A 23,206-nucleotide genomic window follows, 5' to 3' on the forward strand; every position below is an offset into this window, starting at 1 on the left:
GCCGAGAGGAGCGGAGAAGAAAAGCTGCAGCAGGAGCCGCAGACGCCGGTGGGGGGGCAGGAGTGGCCCAGCGAGTTCCTGAGCGACACTCCGGTCCTGTGCCAGCAGAGCGGAGGGAAGCCCGGCGTGACGTTCACCAGTGCCAAGGGAGAAGTGTTCTCAGTGCTGGAGTGGGCACCAGGTGAGAGATCCAGCACCCCACCTTCAGAGATCCTCCTTTGTTTCCTCTGATAAGGAACCGATTGCAGTTTTCTGGCCGATCACCAATTAACCTTTAACCAAAACTGCAGGTGTGTCTCTGTGTCTGGTGAATTTTTGGCTAAAACATGTTTGTTTTTCTTTCAGTGGGTAGAAAATCAATACATTTTTACTAAAGAGTAGTGATGCAAGTAAAAGTAAAAAGTACAGCCTAGTAAAAATACTCCTGAAAGTACTTTTTCTTAAGTTACTCAAGTAAATGTAACTAGTTACTATCCAACTCTGAAGACAAAACTTGAACTTTTCAGCAATATATAGGAGCTTGTTTTAAATAAATAATGCTTCTTTGTTCTTTCCTTGTTTCTTTCTTTCTTTTCCTTTGTTTGTTTGTTTCTTTATTCCTTTCTTCCTTCCTTCCTTCCTTCAAAGTAATGGAAAAATGTTTTCCTTTTTCATTTTTATTGTAAAAATTCCTTTGAATAATTACCAAATTATCATCACAAAATCTGTGATTTTAATTGCAAAAAACCACTAAAACCATCACAAAATCCTGGAGGAACAGCTGTTTCATGACATTTTAACAGTTTAATTGGTTTTGTCAGTGTAGTCTGGCTCAGCCGGCCCTTTAAGAACATTCAGTTTTGATTTGGCCCAAAATGAAAATGAGTTCGACACTCCTGCCTTACACAGACATTCAGTATTTAAGATGCTGCATGAACTGACCAAGTACATTATTGCAATATATAAACAACAATATTGCTGTTTTGAGACCATTTTTAAGTAATATAAACAAGATGCAAGAACACACGCTCAAAGGAAAACTTTAAATTCTGATGAACACTCTGCCAAATGCATTGAAGATTTTTAGAAGGAACTTCTTGTTCTCTTCCTGATCGATCAACTTTTTCTCTCTCAGACACTCATTCGTTTAAGAAGATGGAGTTCCAGCCAGCAGAGGCGAAGAAGTTTTTCAGCACTGTGAGGAAGGAAATGGCTCTGCTGGCCACATCGCTGCCTGATGGGATCATGGTGAAAACATTTGAGGACCGGATGGTGAGTTTAATTTCCACTCATTTGGTCCTTCACTGCAAAAACACTAAATATTACCAAGTAGTTTGGACCAATTTCTAACACAAATATCATGAAATAAAACAAAACTAACTTGAAGGAAATGTTTCTGCAAGATATATGAACTTGTTTTACGTTTAATTATTTAATATTGATTAAAAAATGTACAAGCTGCTAAAAGTGAAATAATCTGCCAGTGGAACTTGAACTTTTTCATCATTATAAGTAGGGCTGTTGTAAACGAATATTTTAGTAATCGAGTAATCTATCGATTATTCTTACGATTAATCGAGTAATCGGATAAAAAAAATTATAAAATGAAATATTGGTAAATCTGGCATAATACCAATGTTACTATCAGATATCAATATCAGTCCAATTTTTCATATTTGAGCATCCCTAACAGTTGCTTTTTTGTAGTTTAGAAAACTAACCTGTAACAATAATAGCTCACTTTCTAAGTTAACCAGAAGAAAAGTTATAGAAAAATCTGAAATTATATTGAATTTAATAACAAAGAGGCAGGCTCACAAATATGCTTATAAAAAATGTCTACAATCCAGCTTTTAGTTTATATATTCATCTTCAGTGAGTTTAATAGATTAATTAAACTCACCTTGCCACCTAACCTGTCACGCTTTGGGTTTGAAAATACGGGAAATGCCGCCTGGACTGGGAGGAGAGGGCGAATGAACGAACGTAAGATGGGGTGGAGGAAATAGACCAGCGGACTGACGAACCGTTAGACCGGGGGACGAACACGGGGGGAAGCAATACGGGATATTTACGACACCTTCACTGGTCACACTCAGAAACTCATCTACCAGCCATGTACGATGCGCTCCGCCACCCGTTTCTTCAGACCGGGATATGAAATTTATTGTGCGGTTCGTCGGTAAAGCTACATTTACACGGTAAGCATCAGCTACTCAGCCGCCCGCCCTGTTCAGGCTATCCGCTCTCCTCAGCGCTCTTCCCGCCGTTCGCTTTCAACCAGCAGCCCCGGAGGAGAAATGCTGCCGTACTCCAGGCATTCCCCCAGTCATTTTAAGGATGCTTATTGGTTCCCCAAAAACGCTAAAAAGTCGGGCATTATCATCAATCAATAAAATCCCCACGGGCCAATCTTGAAGATTGGACTTTATGCCGCTGAGACTTAGCTTTTGTCAACAACTCAGAGGCGGAAGTGAGAGCTCCGCGCAACGCAAATGAAGTCCCGGCCGGAACACGGTGCGCTAACTAATAAAACATAAATTAACGAAGCTTCGAGGCAGGTAAATTTTCCTCGAGGAATTTTAGTAATCGAGGTACTCGAATCATTCGAGGAATCGTTTCAGCCCTAATTATAAGTAACTTTTCTATATATATAAAAAAAGTTGCTCGTTAGTTTTGTCTTATTTCAAGTGAACTAAAATATTTGCACTAGAAACTGGACTTAGTTGGTGACATTTTGTGATTTTTCGGTGTGAACTTGGCGACATTTCAAAACGTCTTCCTTCTGCTGTGACCCAGGATCTGTTTTCGGCGCTGATCAAAGGCCCGACTCGGACCCCCTACGAAGACGGGCTCTTCCTGTTCGACATCCAGCTGCCCAACATCTACCCGGCCGTGCCGCCGCTCTTCCGCTACCTGTCGCAGTGCAGCGGCCGCCTCAACCCCAACCTGTACGACAACGGCAAGGTGTGCGTCAGCCTGCTGGGCACCTGGATCGGCAAGGTGAGCTCCGCCCTGCGATGCTGCAGCGCCAGCGGCTCGCAGCCACTCTCGATGCCTGATTGTTCCGGTTCTGCTGTGATTCACAGGGAACCGAGAGATGGACCAGCAAGTCGAGTCTCCTGCAGGTTCTCATCTCCATTCAAGGTCAGTTGGAGTGTTTTTCCTTATTTTTACTGTCTGATTTATTTGGTTTGTTTAGAGGAGCTGTGAGTCCTTCAGGTTGAGAGACTTAATGTTTTCATTTCAGGTTGTTTATATAAAGATGTTATTGTGGGTCAGTTTCAGGTTTGGTGATCGCTGAGTGTTTGTTAAACTGGTTAAATGATCCTCAGCCTGAAAGCTTTTGACAATCACTGATCTAAGTGAACTTAAGCGGATCAGTCAGAGGCGGTGATCGGTGTTGATCGTGTGTCTGCAGGTCTGATCCTGGTCAACGAGCCGTACTACAACGAGGCGGGCTTCGACAGCGACCGCGGCCTGCAGGAGGGCTACGAGAACAGCCGCTGCTACAACGAGATGGCGCTGATCAAGATGGTGCAGTCCATGACGCAGCTGCTGCAGAACCCCGTGGACGTCTTCAAGCAGGAGATCCAGGAGCATTTCGCCTGCAGCGGCTGGCGGCTCGTCCACCGCCTGGAGGCGTGGCTGGAGCTGAACGACGCCGCTGAGCGCAGCCACGCGCCACACCCGGCCACCAGGGGGCTCCACTCCAAGGAAGAGGCGCCGGTGGCCCACAGCAGCCCCAGCAAGCCCGGCGAGGACGGCGTCCCGGGAGTCAGCAGCATCCTGGAGGAGGAGCTGGAGGACTCAGGGCTGAGCCCGTCCACCACCGCCGGCGTGGCGCCGCCGGACCTCGGCCTCAACTCAGACTGCGACGGCACTCAGAGCGGCGCCTGCCTGGGCGGGGACAGAGCCAGCTCTGTGGCCCGTGGCGCAGCGCCGGAGTCCGGACCCAGCCAGCCGGTGGTGCGACCAAAGAAGCGGAGGAAGAGCTACCGGAGTTTCCTCCCGGAGGGCAGCGGCTACCCGGACATCGGCTTCCCGCTCTTTCCGCTCTCCAAGGGCTTCGTGAAGAGCGTCCGCGGCGTGCTGCAGCAGTACCGCGCCGCGCTGGCCGCCGCCGCCGTCCCTGAGCACACAGAGGACAAGTAAGTGCCTCCCCGACTCACACCTGCTCCCCGATCTCTTCCTCTCTTTCACCTTCCTCAAGTCTCAGAGGAGGATAGTCACTGCCTCCGTCTGTCGGCCTCCTGAACTGCACCAGGCGCCGCCACCACCCTCTTCCTGTCACCCTCCACCTCTCTGCTCCTGCTGCCCGCACCTCTAAAACGTTTCCTCTCACTGAAAGCCGCCTGGTCTGGACTTTCTGTGGGTTTCACTGCAAAGACACAAAATCTTACCAAGTATTTTTGGTCTCGATTCCAGTGCAAATGTCTTATTGCGTTTAAAATAAGACAAAACTACTAACTGTTCAGCATTTTTTTAGCACAAAATAGTTCTTAGATAATGAGGCTTTAGTCTGCTCAGTCATTTCTAATTTTAGCTCCTTTCAGATTGAGCTGTTTTAGGGCGTCTTGTCACTTTAAATCCCTATAAGATGACCAAACAGGCTGGAACTCAGCTTAGGTTGCTAGGTAACAGGCTGGAACTATTCTGGGGTTGCTAGGTAACAGGCTGGAACTCTTCTGGGGTTGCTAGGTAACAGGCATTGCCCATGGAATGTGACTTAATAATCTGAGGTTTTTGAAACAGCTCATTTTCCAGACACCAAAAAACTTTAACTTCGGATACCTGTGGAATATACTTTTAGTGGCCAGAAAAAAGGCAAAAAAAATGGATGGTACAGAAAGAACCTACTGCTAGAGAATGGGCTCAAATAGTGGCAGATATTTACAAAATGGAAAAAATAACCTTCACAGTTAATTTAAAAATATACTTATTTTTTAAAGATTGGAATAAATTGGAAAAATATCTCAAACAATATATGCCAGAAATAATCTTGGATTTTTATTTTATATATTTTTTTCTTTTTTGAGAGAAACAAATAATTCAGTATGAAATGATACCACCTGACTTTAGTTTGCACTTTATAAACAAAACTCATTGATTCAATGTAATGTTTTGTGGATTTACAGTTTCATGTATTGACACACCTGTTATAGCTACACTCTCTGACCCTTTTAGTTTGTTCTTTTTATTCTCTTCTATATGTATTCCTTCATACCAACAAATTTTGTCTGCGAGGTATGCTAAGCAAAATGTTGAAAAAAAAACCTTGAACTTATTGTCAAAAAATGTCTTTTTTTAAAAAAGCGTTTTAGGCCGTTTTAAAAAGGAGCTGAGACCCAAATGGAAAGATGAAAATGCGCAAAATCTGAATTTTGAATAATATTTCTTTGGTTTTGATGAAAAATTATTAGTTTCACTTATAAGAAGACATCAGTGAAAAATCTGCTAGTGGAACTAACACTTTTTCATCAAAATTAAAGGAATAATTTACTTAAAACTCCTAAAAAGTTACTTGTGAGTTAATTTTGTCTTATTTCTTGTGTGATAAGTTATTTTCACTAGAAACGAGATAAAAAATACTTGGTAAGGTTTTGTGTTTTTTCCAATATCCCCTCATTTTTTGTGTTTTTCTCTCCTTTAGTTACCCCTCAGATGAGTGTGATGGCTAACACACACACACACACACACACACACACACACACACACACACACACACACACACACACACACACACACACACACACACCCTCCTGTGAGAGCAGGTAGAAACCAGTTCCCCTCTGTCACCTGTCTAACTGGTTCCACTGACTGACTGGGCAGGGCGTCACTGGGTTCCCCCTGCAGGCCGCTGGGGGAACTGCAGCTCTCTGTAGCACTCCTGATATCACAGCTGCACCTGAAGGACGCCGCCGCGGTCCGACCCGCTGGGGGGAAACATGGCGAGCACAAACTGTGAGCGTTCTCCGGCTGGAAGCTTTCTGCCAAAATCCCCAGAAACGCGCTCCGTCACCGATCCTGCTGGTTTCCACCCGGCCGACCTCTCCAAGGCGGAGCGGCAACGTTTACACGTTTGATGAGCTGCAACTTTGTACTTTGTTTTGTTTTTTTCCCTCATAGTTTTCAGAGTAAAACGTTGCTTCATACGTCAGCAGCACCCACTCCATGATGATCTCACATCAACATGTTGCCTTACTTGAATCTCAGACGTTGATCACTGACTCGCACTAAAACAAGGAAAAAGAAAAAAAACACTGAAATGTAAAGTGGTTTCCTGTCGTTCTTCTGGCTGTTTTGCACATGCAGGTGAAACGTCACAACACAAGCGAAGGGGGCGGGGCGTCAGAGGTGACCCAATGTGAACCCATTTTGTTTGTTTTCCTTTCATTGCTTTGCTGCAGAATGTGTTGTGAAATGACCTCTGGGTGCTTCCTGGGGGGAATCAGCAGTCTTTGTTTACATCTTTTTAGATTCATCTAACATTTTACACATCATGACTCCCTCCTCCCCGTCGTCTGCGACTCGCTCTGATCCGAGAGCGCCGGTTCTCTCATGTTGTACTTGAACTTTGATGCTGAGACGTTTTTGATAAAGAGCACACTGTGCCACTTCGAACCTCGGAGAAGAACTACGAGCCAAGAGCTGCTGCATTTTAAAACGAATAAAAAGATGAATGAGTGCGTGTTTTTTGCATCGTCTTCCATGTTTTTTCCCCATCATTCCCCTCTCTCTCTGTGCGTTTCATTTTGTTCGCCTTTAACGCCAAGAGGCGACGCCGATCACTTCAAAGAAAAGCTAACACACTAGATGCACACTTTGAGTTTTTTTCTCCTCATGAACAGAAAATGTGAAGTTAAAGTCCGGCAGGGTGTCGAGCCTGTAAAGTTTCCTGTGTGTGTAAATCGTTCCCAATTTAATCCATTCTTCTTATTTTTTACTGCAAGCAGTTTGATTTCCAGCCAAAGCATGTAACTTGTTGCTTTAAGCCTCTTTTGGCTCCACAAAGAACTTGACTGTACGATGTCTGCATTTCCACAGTGGCCTGTTGTTGATATATTAAAAAAAAAGAGCTAATAAAAGTATAATTTGTAGCCTGAATCTCTGTACAGACATCATGACTATTGAAATACATACAGGTACTTACAGTATATATTTAACACAAACTTGGGTTGAATCACCTGGATGCTTGGGGCGTTTATGTACATAAAGCTGAGTGTGCTGTACTAAACATTTCTCGTTTTCCTTTTTTTTTTTAATGGATTAATTTGTTGCTTTAAGACGACTGTATAGTGATGTATTAAACTTTGCAAGCAGTATCATGAAAATGTTTCGGCTTTTCTTCATTTGCGTCGACGTTTCTCATCCTCACACCGACTTCACATCGTTTTCGTGAAACAAAGTTAACTTAACATCAATACCGAGTAGGGAAGAGGTGTCCAAAGTGTGGCCCGGGGACCATTTGTGGCCCCTGAAATGATTTTCGTCGGCCCACCGACTAAAAGCCAAGAACGATAAAAATTGGGCAGATTAAACCAGAAATTAACAGTTGACCCCAAAATTCTCAAATTGATAAACATTTATGGATTTCATTAAAATTTAGCTTATCAAGCAGGTGAAGCTTAAAAAAAATCACAAAAAACTAATTTTTGCATTTTTAATTTAATGAATATTGTGGCACACAAGTTGTTTAAATTTGGCTAAAGGGTCAAAAAGTTTGGACACAACTGATGACTATTTTATAACTGCTTAGAAAAAGAAAAGTTTTTTTTTTTTTTTTTTTACAAAAATATGAGCCAAATTTAGCCAAATCTGTCCCACTTGAGTTTCAGGTAGAACATATTTAATTTTTTAAATCTTAAATATAAATTATATATATTCTGTACAGTTTTGGCTTAATTATTGCTCTGATAGTTTTTTGTTTTTTTTTAAGTCGAACAAAACACTCCAGTTAACGATTTTCTGCCCTACAGTGTTGCCATCTTTCTTCTAAAAGTGACCAACACTACTTCCTTGGTCTATGGCCAACCTGCAATTACACAACCGTACATCTTTGAAAAGCAGAAGTAGAGCCTCCTGCACAACCAACAAGAATGCATTAAGTGGTTTGTGCTTGGTAGGTCAACAACGAAACACTTGTCTTTTCCAGCAGCCATTGTACTGCATATACAGCAGTAAGACCAGATGACCAAATGTGCTACTTCTCCTCTTGGGTGCTAGGTAACGTTACATTCAGAAGGTCTTTGAAATGGCTCATTTTCCAGAAAACAAAAACAAATTTATTGCTAAAAACAGATGATTTTTTTTTAGGAGTTTGAGCTGTTTTTAGAAGTAAACCCATATGGAAGTACAAAAACATGCAAAATATACATTTTTCATATTAGATCCCCTTTAAATAACATCGTCCATCCCACCTGGATGAAGAAAATTTTTGTCTGTTTCAGTAAAGAGCAAAAACAAACAAGGCACAACACAGGTTTGTCTTTATTTTATTTAAGTCAATCAAAAACACCCGTGCAGATTCTTTATTCTTTAATTTAATAGAAAACATACAGACATTGGTCTAAAATAAAAAATATATATATCTCTGCATAAAAATATGAATCATTCAGTTGTCAGTGTTGCAGAGAAAGATTCAGCTGCTTTCCCTTCACCGTAAACATCTAAACCGACTCCAGTCCTCGAGGTTCGGCAACCTGCAGCTTTTAGATCCAATAACCCAAATCTTTTGTTTTTTACTCAGACAAATGTATCTAAAAGTCACAGGACACCAGAGTTGAAGCTTTCTGATCTAAACCCATAGCTAGATAAAGCAGCTCTGACATGAAAACCTTTTTCCTTTTTTCAGAGAGCAGCTGGACTCGATGATTTAACAGCCTGTTGAGGTTTATAAAAACCTCTCTGCAAAAATGCCTTCAAAATAAAATCATGTTTCATTTTTATTCTCTAATCAAAGAAGAAAGAAACTTATTTTTTTTTCTTCTGGATTCAGCAGGCAGCACAAAAGATGCAGCAGCGCATTTCAACCACCAGGCGGCAGCAGATTCAAGGCACGTCAAACAAGTTAAAGGACCAGTACAAACAAAACAAGCTGCAGCTAAATAACGGTGGAGCTCTTTCTGAATCATGACGTTTTAACTTGACTAAGGTAAGAAACAGATTCTATTTGATTCCTTCAGGCGCTGACGTCATTTCCTGATCACCTTTATGTCCCACCAAAGATGGCAACCAGCTCTCTACAGATAAAGTTTGTTCTTAAACAGTCAAGCAGTCAGTGGATCTGAATAAACACAAAACATGACAATATGTGAGTTTTGTTTTTAGAGGCACCTTAAATCTTTACAAACCAGGAAGTCCGTACTTGCAATCTGGGAGATAAATCACATTTATCACATTTTTGGTTTTTGAAGATTAAATTTTTTGGAAAATCAGGATTTTCTTTCCCCTCATCAACAAGCTCTTTGGGTTTCCGTATTTCGGAGTGACGTCAGCTCAGCGAGAGCCGCCATCTTGTTTTACAGCTTCTATTTATTTGGACTTTAAGTTTTTATTTTTCAGTTACGAGAAAAAGTCATAATATTAGGAGAATAAAGTCGTAATTTTTTTGAGAACTCCTCTACAAAAATAAAATGAGGAATGCTGTTCATCTTTTGAAGTTATACTTTGGTTTAAGTTTTACAGATGAGGAAGTACTTCATTTTTTAACACATCAGAATCAAATTATTATCAGGACTTTGAAAGGATGGTGTAAAGAACTGAGTCTTATTTTGAAGAAAACTGCAGACTGGTCACGTCACATTGAAGTTGTTTCTTGTGTTTTCAGGTAAAATTAAGGCTTTATTCAGTGAACTGACTTTATTCTCGTAATTAAACTCATTATCAAAGCCTGGTCCTAATACTCAGTAGTATAAAACACAGAAGGAATGACTGAAATAAAAAACTTTTTTGACGTTTTTTTTTTTTTTTAAGAAAAGAAAACAAGGGAAAATGTAATTAAAATCAGATTTAGCTGTAAAAAGAAATCGTCGCCATCTTGCCCAGCCTGCTACAATCAGTGCCTTTTTAACGTCCCCTGTTTAAGGCTCCTCAGTGTTTCCACATGGATAAAAATAATAATGTTTAAGCATCTCTAACTTTCACAGTTTAATGTTAAAGACACGTTGGTAAAGATGGAGACTGTGTGGCGTCCAGCAGAGACGAACATATTGGTGCTGGAAGCAGCGGCTGGAAAGATGGAGGGAGGATGCAGCAGCACAACGAAAAACACTTGAAAACAAAAACAATCCATCAGGACAGGTGCAGGAGTTTGGTTCAATACTCTGGTTTCCTGTCTGCGGAGACTAAACCGCGACCTGGAGCAGAGATTTGTCCGGTTAAAGCAGAATCTTCTGGGTTTGACTGAGTGTTTGAGGCACATTCACACACACGCAGCCGGCATTGTCCTGCAGAGCACCGATAAACACCAAACTAATCCTCTGTTGTTGCGTAATCGTGAACTGAGCCACTGCAGAGTAGCGGCGGACACGATTCGCCTGCGTCTGTTTGGGTCTTAGCTCCGGTGGCGCCGCCAGACTGAGCGGCTGAGTGTTTAATATTAAATAAATAGACTCATTAATAATTCATAAAGCTTGGCTCAGAACAGTGAGGCAGGATGATGGATGTGTGTAGATTAATGAAGGACTGTTTAGTCCTGCTGAACATTCTGACATTACAGCGGCTTGCCTGGTAAAAAGCATCTTTGGATTTTAAACTTTGAAATGCAAACAAAAATCAGTTTAATAGAAACACGCTAATTAAAACACAATCGCACTTTTTTCGATTTGAAAAAAGCGTTTCATGCCACCATCATTTTCTGCCGTATTTTCCTAAATATTCACGTCACACGAGTCATGTGGTCAACAGCCGGACGTTACTACTGGCGAAAACCACGAAGAAGAGACAGGAAGTAGAAGGAGGATGAAACTATATATATATATATATATATATATATATATATATATATATATATATATATATATATATATATATATATATATATATATATATATATATATAGTTGTGTATCATTTGAACATGTTGGATTAATTGCTCTTCTGTAAAATCGTTAATTATTTTACTTAAGGAAAAAACGTCCTGCTTCAAGTGAAATAATCCGCCAGTTGAACTAAATTTAATTTAAATCAATATTAAGGAATGATTCACATAAAACAAGCGTCTAGATCTTGTTGATAATTTACTTGTAAGTTAATTTTGTCTTATTTCAAGCACAGAGTCGCTCCTCGGTCAAAGCGTAGTGTATATGTTTCAGTCCAGTCGTGTATTTATACGACACCAGGATGTTAAAGTGAAATGCGCAGAACACACAGCTGTAGCGTTTATTCTATGATGGTGTAGTGGAGCCATTGTAGGTAGAATAAAGGAATTAGATTTCCACAAAACAACTCAGAAATTATCTAGAAAAAAACATAGAAATTTTTGTGGATTTGCTAGAAAAACTCGGAAATTTTGAGATATCAGAAATTATTTAGAAAAAACAAGAACATTTTTGAGTTTGAAAAGTCGATGATTTTTGACTTTTGAAACTCAGAAATGCCCTTGTTTTTTATAGAATATTTATGAGATCCATCCGTCCATCCATTTTCTTTACACCCTTGTCCCTTAGTGGGGTCGGGATGGGTGCTAACGTTCCGGGCGAGAGGCAGGGTCACCCTGAACAGGTCGCCGGTCTGTCGCACTATTTATGAGATTTATCACATCAGTTCTGATGTTTAAAAGTAAAAACAAAAATTGCTAGAAAGCATGTAGAAATTTTGAGATCAATCTCAGAAATTTTCTAGAAAGAAACTTGGACAATTCTCAGTTTGAAAAGTCGAAAATTTTTCACTTTTGACATTTTTTATGTTTTGTTTTCTCAAAAATTTCTGAGTTCAAATAGTTGAAACTTTTCTAGAAAAAAAAAAAAAGATTAATCTCAAATTTTTGAGAAAGAAAACTTGTAAATTTCAACTTCTAAGTTTTTTCTAGTAAATTTCTGATTAGTTGAATGTATGTATTTGTTCGATCTACAATGACCCTGATGTGCCGTTGTATTATTCTGCGCAATGGCAGAATAATACAATGAGCAATGGCGGACAGCCTTGTGCTGTTTCACTACTGAATCTGTTCAACTTAACATAAGTTCTGCTAAAGAGGTGGAAGCTAAGCAGCATGCGTGTTAACAACATGCTAACATCACGGCGCCATCTAGTGGCCTGACATGACAACTACAGCTGCTGACTCAAGGCTTTTTGGCGACACAATTAAAATCTGAAAATACCGTCAGTTTCCAGGCAGTTGTCTCTTGTAAACGTAGCCTAAGATATTTGATAAAAAAAAAAAAAAACTGGTAAGACTTGGTGGTTTTGTTCCTCTCATCCGCTGATCACCCTCCCCAGGCCTGCGTGCACCTCGGCCTGAATCGGGCCGTACTCCACCACCTCCCCGTCCACCGTTATGATCCCTTTCCCGGCGCCCGGCTCCAGCCTGAGCGCCCGCACCTTCTCGTGCACCAGATGCTGGCAGTTCGTGTCCAGATGTGCGCCCTTCTCCATGGCCAGAAACAGTCGGAGCAACGCGCTGCGAGAAATCCCCGCCGTGACGTAGAAGAGATGGATGACGCCGTCGGTCAGGCGGGCGTCGGGCGCCGCCAGGAGATCCTCGGCCAGGTGGGACTGATGCATGGCCAGCATGAGGACAAACTCTTCCTCCGGCACAAGCACCCAGTCGGACGGCAGCGGGTGATCCAGAGGCGGCAGCAGGGCGTCGGGAGGCCCGGGGAGGGCTTTGGCGGCACTTCTAGGCAATCTGCCCTCTGACCTCCGCAGCTTCAGGGAGTTGTTGGAGTGGCAGGTGTTATTTGGGAAGTCATCTTCCAAAGTTTGAGTCAAACAGGAGGCGGGATTTCTGCAGCATGCCGCCTCTCCGTTCTGCAGACTCTTGTCCATGTGGCGCCCCCTGCTGGTGGGGAGGTAAGCCAGCTTACCCTTGTAGATGCGGAGAGACGCCAGCCTCACCAGCGTGCCGACGGTGAACCGGGCTGCTCCGGCGTGGCGATACTTCTCGCTCTCCACGTCGACGTCGGCCACGAAGCCCCAGGCCAGGGAGAGGAAGGAGAAGAGGCGCTGGCCGGAGGAAAGATGGAGGGAGACCAGGTCCATGTGGGACACCAGTCCTCTGCAGAGCAGGAAACCACAGCTGACCAGCAGCTCCTCGCCTCTGACCTGAGAGACGCTGAAGGAGAGAGAGAAAAACTCCACTTTATTTGATCACTGAATATTCTGTAGTTTTCACTGAAGGCTGGCCAATTAATCATTAGCCTGGCCTTTGGCTTCCTGTTCAAATCTCACGCCACACTCAGTTTGAGATTTCTCCCATTCACTTGGATTCCTACGATAAAATTCCAACTGAGCCAATCAGAGAACAGAAGTTATGAACGATACCGTTGATTTTTCAGTTTTGTAGTCTCCCTGTAGTTTGAGCCGTTGTTTTTCAGAGTGGGGGCTGATTAGCACAGCTGATTTTATTTGATTTTGTAAATCTGGACAAACTGGTTGACCTTTTATGACCTCTGGAAAAATTCAAAAATCTCTTTAAAAAACATATGAACACAAAGAAAAAATATTCTGCACAAACATAAAACACTAAATTCATTTGATTTGAAGAAGGATAAACTTCACTGGGGGATTTTAATCATTTAAACTTCATTAACAAACTCTTTTTAATATTGATTTTTATTGATTTCTAATGGATCTGATGGAAAATAAACATCTTGACACAGTGACTACTAGATTTTGATGTGTGCAAAAAAGGAAAGTTACTGAAATTAATTTTATTCAAACATCCTATAAACAGTTTTTACCTTATTATGAGGTTTTCGTTAATGCAGAAAGAGTAAATTAGGATCTTTTTAAAGAAAGTAAATATTTTTACCTTACAATAAACTATGTCTGCTAAGATATTTAATTTTCTGTAGAAAACAGAAGTATTTTCCTGTGGAATCAGGTTAAATTTGATCCAAATAACAAATCTCAGTTTACTTGCTGACAGGATCACAGCAACGTGAAACATATTAGATCTGTTTTGATTCGGCCTGGAATGAGTCAAAATGAAGCACGTCTTTTGATAATCTTCTGAATCAAACAGGATTACTGTTTGTGTAATTTTAAAGGTGCAGCATTTGGTCCAGAGAACGGAGGTGATGCAACGCGGTGAAACTCGCCTCTGTCCAGACTTCCTGCTAACAAGCTGCTGCCTGCGATTCTAACTTAACCTGCAACTAAAACAGAACATATTTCATAGTGATTTTTCAATGATGCACTCTAATAATAATAAAAAAAAACACATTTATTTACAGGATCTATCGAGTCCAGACTAAACACTCTAAACTGGGGGTGTCAAACTCATTTTTGTTTTGGGCCAAATTAAGATCATGAATGTTCTTAAAAGGCTGGTTGTGCCAGAATGTATTGATAAAACCTGATCACAAACTGTTAACATATCAATAAATTCTTACAATTAAATCTATTATTGAACATCTTTTCAGTCCCTCCAGGATTTTGTGTTTGTGGTGCTATTTTGGAAATATTTATGCTTATTTATAACGGTAACTGTGACTTTCTATTACTGACAGTGTAGATCATGGATTATAATCTGGCATCAATTAAAGATGAAGCAGCTGTTCAGTTCAAGTAAAAAAGTTTTTGACAATTTTTGAGAAAAATCTGCTGTAAACTCCCAACTGTAAGTAAAAAAGTGTATGGATTTGTTGATTTTTGCCTGGATTTCTAATAATTCTCAAGAAAGTGGAAGGACTGATTGATATTATTTGCCAGTAAACAGATAAAAGCTGTATTGATTTGATTGATAACATAATATTTAAGCACATTTAGTGTTTAGTCTTGTCCCTGAAGGACCACATAAAAAGCTGTGGCGGGCCGGATTTGGCCCGCGGGCCTTGAGTTTGGCACATGCGCTCTAAGCGTCAGCGGACGACTCGACCCGCCCTGCTTGTTCTGTTTGCTCACAGAAACACATGAAAGGCCGAGAACGGCTCATTGCATAACAGCAGACAGGTTGTAGCTGTCGCTCAGTTAATTCTCAAAGCCGCAGCATTCAGCGGGGAATAATACCAAATGAAATCTGGCTCAGGCCGCAGCGAACACAGGTTTTCTGGAGAGTCAGAGGAGAGCGAACAATGCCCAGTCTGGACCCTTCGGTTCTGGACAGAGGCGCTTTGTTTGATGAGACGCTGACTGGCACAAACATTCAGGTGATGAATGAACACGGCAGAAAGAGGAGATTCTGTTTTCACTTATATCTCTGTTTACTTTTGTTAGTTTGTTTCCTGGTATCCCACAGCAGAAACATATCAAACCTTTTCATAGAAGCTGCAGAGAATAAAATAAAGTTCATCTGAGCGCCAGATTCTATGAAGGAAATGGAAAAAAATAAATGTGTTGCAGTCTGTAACCAAAACTCAGCCCAGAAAGACTCCAGAGGAAGAAATATTTTACTTAAAAAAGCTGAAGTGAGCTTTACATAATCTTATCAATCTAATCTACAATAACGAAATAAAAAATAATATAAAATATGTCAAATGTAATCACCTTACTAAAATAATGTCTTATGTCAATTTTTGCCAAAAGTCGGGTCTTTCTTTTCCCAAATCACCTTGGCAAAAAAATAAATAAAAATAAGTATTATTAATAAATACATTATTATATTAATATTATCTAAATATTAAATACATATCTGCTGCTGTTTCTAAAAACTGTGCAGCAGTTTTATTTTTCATTTGTTTTATTTTTCATTTGTTGGAAGTTTGCCTGTAGTTCCTGTAGACTCTACATATTTTTTTAAACTTAATTGCAATATAAATGTTTCTATTTATCTTTAATTTACCTTTAATTTTCCCACTTTAGGACAATAAAGGACATTTCTATTTTATTCTGTTTGCAAGTTGGACAAATGTAGGATTTGCTATTTACTTGGTGCTAACTGCTGCTAGCATTAGCAGTTAGCATTAGAAATGCTTTATGGACATGAGAACAAAGGATGTTATATCTATAATTTTAATATATCTTAGTTAGTTTTACAAATGCACAATATAGCTCCAGTTAGCTACAGGCTTACTATTTAATTACAGTTTTTATTTATTTAATTAGTTTTAGTTAATTATATTAACCATGGAGACAGCACCATGTTAACTAATACTAAAATCAGCCAATAAACACACTGTAATAATTAACCAGCTGTAGCAGTTGCCAGAGCTTTATGAGACATTTAATCTTCTAACTTCCCATCTTACCAAGCTGTGCTGCAGTGGTACCTGATTGGTAACAACTACACATTCAGATAAATCTGTTTCATGATTATTTTCTCTTTTATTATATTGGTGCTACAACTGACAGTATTATAAAAATGCAAAGTTCTTTGCATATTTATGTGTAAAATTATTGTTAAAACAGAGTTGCTGTAACCCTAAACCACCAGAAGGTGGAGCAATTCCAGCAGCCTCCACTTCCAGCCCCAACATCATCTGTTTTACAGCTTTTCCTGCAGCTCCTCTCTCATTCTTGGTGCTAAAACAACAACCTGCTGTCGACTGCACTGCCTCTACGGAGAGAGGGATGCAGAGATTAAATCATATTTTTCATCTTTTTGAAAACTTCGTATTTGTCCTTGAACTTTTCTCTTTGTTCTGGGTGAATAAACTCCCACGGATGATCAAAGCATTAATAATTAAAAGCCATTAGAGAAAAGCGTTTTAGTTTGACAGAGGGCCAGGAGCCTCAGCTGGTCAAACACACCTCCAACCGCGGTGAAGCAACAAGACAGCAGGTTATCTGTGGAGGTGTAGCTGCTTTAACCACATTAAAAATAACCAAACACCATCTGAAGAAGCTACAAATGAAGAATGACTCATCCTGATGCAGTTTGGGATGATATATTTAGCTAAATGGTTCTTAATTTACTCAGCACAGAGTGGTTTCAGTCTGCTGTAGTATGCTCTAACTGCATACCGGATGAAAGTGTGTGACACACGCTGCTATGCTACCTTTCTGGTTTGACTGGTTTCTATTGGACTCTGCAGTGGTGGACTGATCTCAAATGTTTCCAAATAAGGAGTTCTACCTGTGCAAAAAGAACGACTGAACATGCAATCAGTGAAGATGGTGGTGGAAATATTCAAAGATTAGATTTTAGATGGAAAAGTGGTGCAGATTGTCATATTTTAAAGAGAATCCTGCATGTGCTACTAGCTAATAATATATATATATATATATATATATATATATATATATATATATATATATATATATATATATATATATATATATATATATATATATATAATAAGTATGTTAAAGTGATACAACAAAACAGTGAAAACATTTAAAAATTTATCAAAATAAAGCTCTGAACTGAATAAATAAAGAATGTTTTCGATATATTAGTTCAGATCAAAGTGAAAGATGTGAACCTAATCCCAGTCCAGTATTTTTCGGCTCACCCAGAGTAGTAATGCACAGATGCAGCCAAGGCGTTGCCTGAACCTCCAGGAAGGATACCCAGCGGAGTGCGGACGGCCTCCTCCCAGTCTGGCCTTTCCAGCAGACCATTTATCACCTGAATCACAGAAAACGCAGCTTGGATTAGTGGATTGTCTGCAGCACAGACCTCTGTGCTGCCCACAAAAAAGTAAATGTTAAAACCATAACAGTTTTCATCATAAACTAAGAGCAGAGGAATGAAAGCAAGTAAACAATATAACATTAGGATTTATGTTTGTCTGCTGGAGTGCAGCTTCAGGTTTATATTCCTGCATATTTGAGATATTTCTCTGCTCAAAGTACATTTGATTCCAGGAAATGACTTACGTCAACATTGCACCATCATGATGTGTGGAAATCTGTCAAGACTTTATCTGAAACTATGTGAGGTGGAGCAGAGAAACATCTAAAGCACCCAGGACAGTGAAACCAAGTTGATTTAATGATTAGTTACCATTTAATCCCATTACATCTATCTAAATAAATATGAAAACATTCTAGTAATATAATTTAACATAAATTTATTTAAATGTGCTAAAAATGGTGGGGAAAATTTTATTCCTACTTAGAAGGAATAAAATGACACCATTGGACATAAGTGATGCAAACTTCATGACTTAGCCTTTTAAATTTTACTCAAGTTGCAGTAACAATCCTACATAATAATATTATTTAAATCAAAGTCATGTTGTAGTAAAACTACTCATGAAAGTATTTTTTTCTAAAACCTTTACTCCAGTAAATATAATTTTAAAATCTGTTTTCTGTTACATTTAGGTCCGAGTGGTTGGTCAGTTTGTTTAACAACACATGGGTGTCCAAAGTGTGGTCCGAGGGCCGTATGTGGCCCCTTCATTGATTTTGATTTTTTTTTGTGGCCTTCAACAACAATAAAAAATGACAGCAGATGGTTGAAACAGATGGAGAGTTCTCATTTTTAATTAATGCTAAATTATTATAAACAAATTAAAATCTTTTCATATTGGAAAATGCTTGACGAAGCAGAAAGTCGTCATCTGTTAATGGCCATTTGATGAAATAGGAAGATATCTGTTTAGTGACTTTTACACAAAAGCAGACTGTAGTCAGGTTTAATTTATTAAACTTGACTAAATGCAGCAAGTATGATCCAAACAGTGAACCAAATTCTGTTGTTACAGCTGACACTTATTTCTTTCTTTAATTTTCCCCTTTAAGAATCCACCATTCTCCATTATGAATAAAAATATTTATATCCTTCTCTATTTCTTTAGCCTATGATGTCATATTAGAGCCATTGTAGAAAAAAACAAGTAAATTTTATCCAAAAAACTTTCAAAAGTCTGTTTTTTTCTTTCCTCTTTATTTCTCTGTTTTGTTTTCTGATATACGTACTGTTGAGTTGTTTTTTTAATATTTATAATTGCTTACTTTGGGGACTACATTGTTTAATGTGAATCTTGTGTCAAATGTATTACTGCCACTTGTTTTATGTTATAAAGTTCAATAAATATAATGTAAAAAAAACTTTCAAAAGTCAAAAAATTTTAACTTTTTTAAATTTTCAGAGTATTAAACTCAAAAATTTGCTAGAAAAAAACACACATTTTAAGATTAATCTCAGAAATTTTCTAAAAAATGAAACAAATTTTGACTTTTGGAAATTTTCTGAGATTCCAAGATTTCTAGAAAAAAAAACTCAAAAGTTTTTTCTTGCAAATTTTTGACTTTTGAAGCTCAAAAATGTTCTTGTTTTTTTCCAGAAAATTTCTGAGATAATTCTCAAAATTTCCAAGTTTTTTAGCGGAAGCTTCTTCCTCCTTTTTCTTTTCCATCTACAGTGGCCCTAACATTAACCTGAAATATTTTTCTGAACTCATTCGTCGCCGGGCTCTTTCTCTTTCTCCATCCAGCTGCAGGGACAGATTTGTCTGTCTGTACCTCGTGCAGCAGTCCGTCTCCTGACATGATGACTAAAGCGTCCCACTGTGACAGGTCAACGTCTTTCACCAGCTCCCGGGCGTGATTCTGCCTCTCTGTGAAACACACGAGCAGAAGAAGAAGAGATGTGATTCAGAGCAGTCGTGTTCTTCCTCTGGCATCGCTGCCCACTCCCAAAACTTCATCACATAACAGGTCAGGGGTCGTCTTCTCACAGGTCAACCTCCTCATGTTTCAGCCACATTAAACCCTCTGTGAGTGTGTGTGAGTGTATGTGTGTGTGTGTGTGTGTGGTAATGGGTCTATTGCAATGTGAGACACAAAAGGTTTGAGATCCAACGTAAGAGTAGATGCGTGGGGCGCTACACTTTTAATCTCCTCTCAGTTCCTAGATTAAGGAACCGCAGAAGGAAGGAAAGTCGATCTGCATCCTTAATGAGGCGTCGACCAAAATGCAGATTAAATTGAAGCTAACTAACTAACTAGAGGCACTTTGTCCCATGGATCTGAGGTTGAATCATTTGAGAGAGCAGAACATTAAAATAAGAACTTTTTCAGTGTTTTTAAACTCTAAAGGAATTAATATATAATGAAACATGATTCCCACTTAGTTTGGAAATGACTGGAATTACATTAAATATAAATACATTTAGATTTAGTAACTCTATGAAGGTATTAATGTAACAGATTCAGATCTGTTAAAAAAAATAATAATTCTGCACCATTGAATCCAATGGGTTCATATAAGAAAAACAACAACAAAAAAAGGATAAAAAATTTATTTGTTCAAACTCTAGACCAGCAGGTAAGACTTCAAATCAGTGTCAGTCCTTTATCATATCATATTACCTGGTTTAATTAGCCAGGCTATCAGCTCAGGTAGCCAGTATGAAGTCTGCTGCTTAGCAAGCCTGTTCCTAATAACTCGTTGATTGTAGTTTCAAACCCTCATAGGTGTGATAGATAATGTCTGCAAATATTTCCAGACAATTATCTGGAAGAATGATTCCTAAAAATCAGAATGACCACCTAGTACACCTAGAAGCAGGATAAAACTTTAAATTGTTTTAAACCACAGGAATGGCATGATAGGAATTTTCTGTGGAACAGTGACTTAAAATTGTTTTATGACTTAAGTAGAAAAAACCTGGGTAGGTAGCAGCTGGCAGCTGAAGCAGCAGGAAGTTTCAGTGTAAGAAAACGTCAGGATTTGCATCTCAAAACAAATGCAAAGTCTTGGCAGTTCTCCTCAGCCAACACGAACCAGAGAGCTAGTTACCTACGAAGGATTTGTTATTTTCCCATGTACACTGCAAAAACAGAAAATCTTACTGTTTTAAGATTTGGCCTACATCTAGTACAACTATCTTATTAAATAAAACAAAAAGTAACTTACAGTAACTTCTCAAGAAGATATAAAAGCTTATTTTAAGTCAATTATTTCTTAATATTAATGACAACGTGCTAGTTTCACTGTCACTAATGACAGGAAAAATAAGTGAAGTAATCTGCCACTGGAACTAGTACTTTTTCCAAAAACAAGTTCCCACATCTTGCATTTGAGTTACTTTTGTCTTATTTCAAGTGTACTAAGATATTTGCACTTGAAACTAGACTAAAAATACTTCAGATTTTGTGATTTTGCTGAGTAATTTTTGATCTTCTGCCCTGAATCTCATTCCAGAAGATAGAGAAACAGTTTCCTCCCTTCTCTTGTTAACCTTTCCTCCCTAAAATATGCAAAAGAAATGGCATTGATTCTCTGGTATCGGCTGCAGTCACATCTGAGCACAAACTGAACTCTGAAAACAGATCAATTAGCAAAAAGCCAGTACACAGCAAATTCAGAAGTGTCAGATTTCCAGTGCAAGTGTTGTATGTTAAAAATACAGTGTTAATTCAACAACATGAGTGTTAGTTTCCCTAACACTCACTAAAGAGTTCCAAAGGGTTAAACAAAAAGCAATCCAGTCCAGTGTTGATTTCTAAATTAACTCCAACAGTCTAACTCAACACTCAGTCTGGTGTTGATTTAGAAATCAACATCAGGCTGGAAGTCTTGGCAAAAACAAGAGCAGCACCAAAGACACTTCACCATCAGTGATCACAAGACCATCCATGGCCGCTTCCAATAAACTTTCAAAGCACACTTCACCTTCAGTGCAAAGTACCATGAATGAATGAATGACCTTTGTTGTATATTGCTGTCAGTGCTGTTTGATGTTTTGAAATAAAAGTGATTATAAACTGCAACTGGTGCTGGTGATTTTGTAGCCTCTACTGCGACATCTAATGTCTTTTAAAATGAATTTGGGGATTATTGATGGGCAATAGTTTCTGGGGAAAAAATCTTTTAATTGCTCTAATGGATTTTATTTGGTAACAATAGAAGGGGAAGACCGAGAAGCGGACCCACGACAGCCGCATTGAAAACTAGAGCCTCCATATGTGGGTTGTGCTTAACCCCTGCGCCACCACAGCACACCCTGCCAGTAGTATTTTAAAACTCAGTTTTTTATGTTAATATATACTTTACACCATTCTGTGTTAGATTAACACTTAGTGTTAACTTTTGACAATATACACTAGTTGTTGGGTAGATTAACACTGAAGTGTATTTGATTTCAACTACTGTGAGTGTTGATTCAACTCTATCACAAATAACACTTTCAAAAGTGTAACTTCTACACCATCCAGAGTGGACCAATATAAACACTTTCAAAGTGTTGAATTTACCTCTGTAGGAGTTGATGGAACACTTCCAAATTTGCTGTGTAGCCGATGCAAAGTGCAGCGATGGGATTTTAGAAGGTAAACATTGTAACTTTTGATTTCAGTTATCCTTGTCTCTGCATTATTTAAGACTCTCTGATAACATTAAGACATAAAAGGGTTCTTCCAGTGAATCAGTGAGAAACAATGCAGAGCATGCTGAGCTTCTCCAATGGGTGTTGGCAATTGTCAAAAAAATTGACACCAGCAGGTTACACTGTCAGCCACACCCACAGCAAAAAGTTCAGCCCTTTTTTTGTACAACTTCCTAAAAATCAATGAGGTTTCTTTGCACACAGCTTGTAAAACTTGTATTTTAGGATGTTCAGATTGTTTTGTATCATCTTAATAAACAAATTTGCTCTGCCCTACAAAGTTGCTGATAATGAAAGAGAGGCTACTTCATCTTCCTGTCTCTCTGCGTCATGTGACCTGCTCTGCACACTGTGTCGGGAAGCCCAAGCATCCTGGAAAATCTGAGCAGAAAGCAGTTAAACAACCAAGTGTTACAATATTTCAAAGCGTAAATGTACATTTAACAAAGAACAACAACCTTTTTTTAACAGTTTTTTGCATACACAATTACACATATATTTCAGGGAAATGTGTTAGATATGTTAGATATGACCTCCAAACCTTTCAGATGGTTTTCAGATTCAAAATTCAAGCTCAAAAATACCTTATGGATTCCTAAGGGAAATTAAATGTTGTAACTCATTGTAATTGAAATTATTCAAGTATGTGAAACTGGTGTACTGTATCTTTGACCAGGGCTTCCTGAAACACTTGAAGGATAAATGGGTATAATAGCAACAATCTGATGGTTGAATAACCTAAGTAACAATTTAAAAACAATAAATATCTCTGTAGTTGAGCTCATATGTCTATTTATTCAATAATTAGCAGAAAAGGGATTTTTGACTCGAAAATGTTGCTTA

The 23,206-nt window shown here is 39.1% G+C and overlaps 2 protein-coding genes across 2 annotated transcripts in view; one reads left to right on the plus strand and one right to left on the minus strand.

Moving 5' to 3' along the window:
- The window catches only part of ube2o (ubiquitin-conjugating enzyme E2O), a 41,407-nt gene extending 34,094 nt beyond the window's left edge, over positions 1-7,313 (plus strand). Inside the window, exons 18-23 of the mRNA XM_014989078.2 lie at positions 1-181; positions 1,115-1,251; positions 2,779-2,982; positions 3,069-3,126; positions 3,401-4,130; positions 5,633-7,313. Of these exons, the coding sequence (XP_014844564.2) occupies positions 1-181; positions 1,115-1,251; positions 2,779-2,982; positions 3,069-3,126; positions 3,401-4,130; positions 5,633-5,660 (1,338 nt within the window). The 3' untranslated portion in view covers positions 5,661-7,313. The remainder of the gene's footprint in view (positions 182-1,114; positions 1,252-2,778; positions 2,983-3,068; positions 3,127-3,400; positions 4,131-5,632) is intronic.
- A 5,071-nt stretch (positions 7,314-12,384) lies between these two features.
- The window catches only part of LOC106918970 (sphingosine kinase 1), a 38,463-nt gene continuing 27,641 nt past the window's right edge, over positions 12,385-23,206 (minus strand). Inside the window, exons 3-5 of the mRNA XM_014989079.2 lie at positions 19,497-19,591; positions 17,537-17,652; positions 12,385-13,254 (exon numbers count right to left, since the gene is read on the minus strand). Coding sequence (XP_014844565.2) covers positions 12,396-13,254; positions 17,537-17,652; positions 19,497-19,591 — 1,070 coding nt within the window. The 3' untranslated portion in view covers positions 12,385-12,395. The remainder of the gene's footprint in view (positions 13,255-17,536; positions 17,653-19,496; positions 19,592-23,206) is intronic.

The sequence above is a fragment of the Poecilia mexicana genome, unplaced genomic scaffold (assembly GCF_051168715.1).
Source record: "Poecilia mexicana isolate PSO_F unplaced genomic scaffold, ASM5116871v1 scaffold_1, whole genome shotgun sequence".
Lineage (NCBI taxonomy): Eukaryota > Metazoa > Chordata > Actinopteri > Cyprinodontiformes > Poeciliidae > Poecilia > Poecilia mexicana.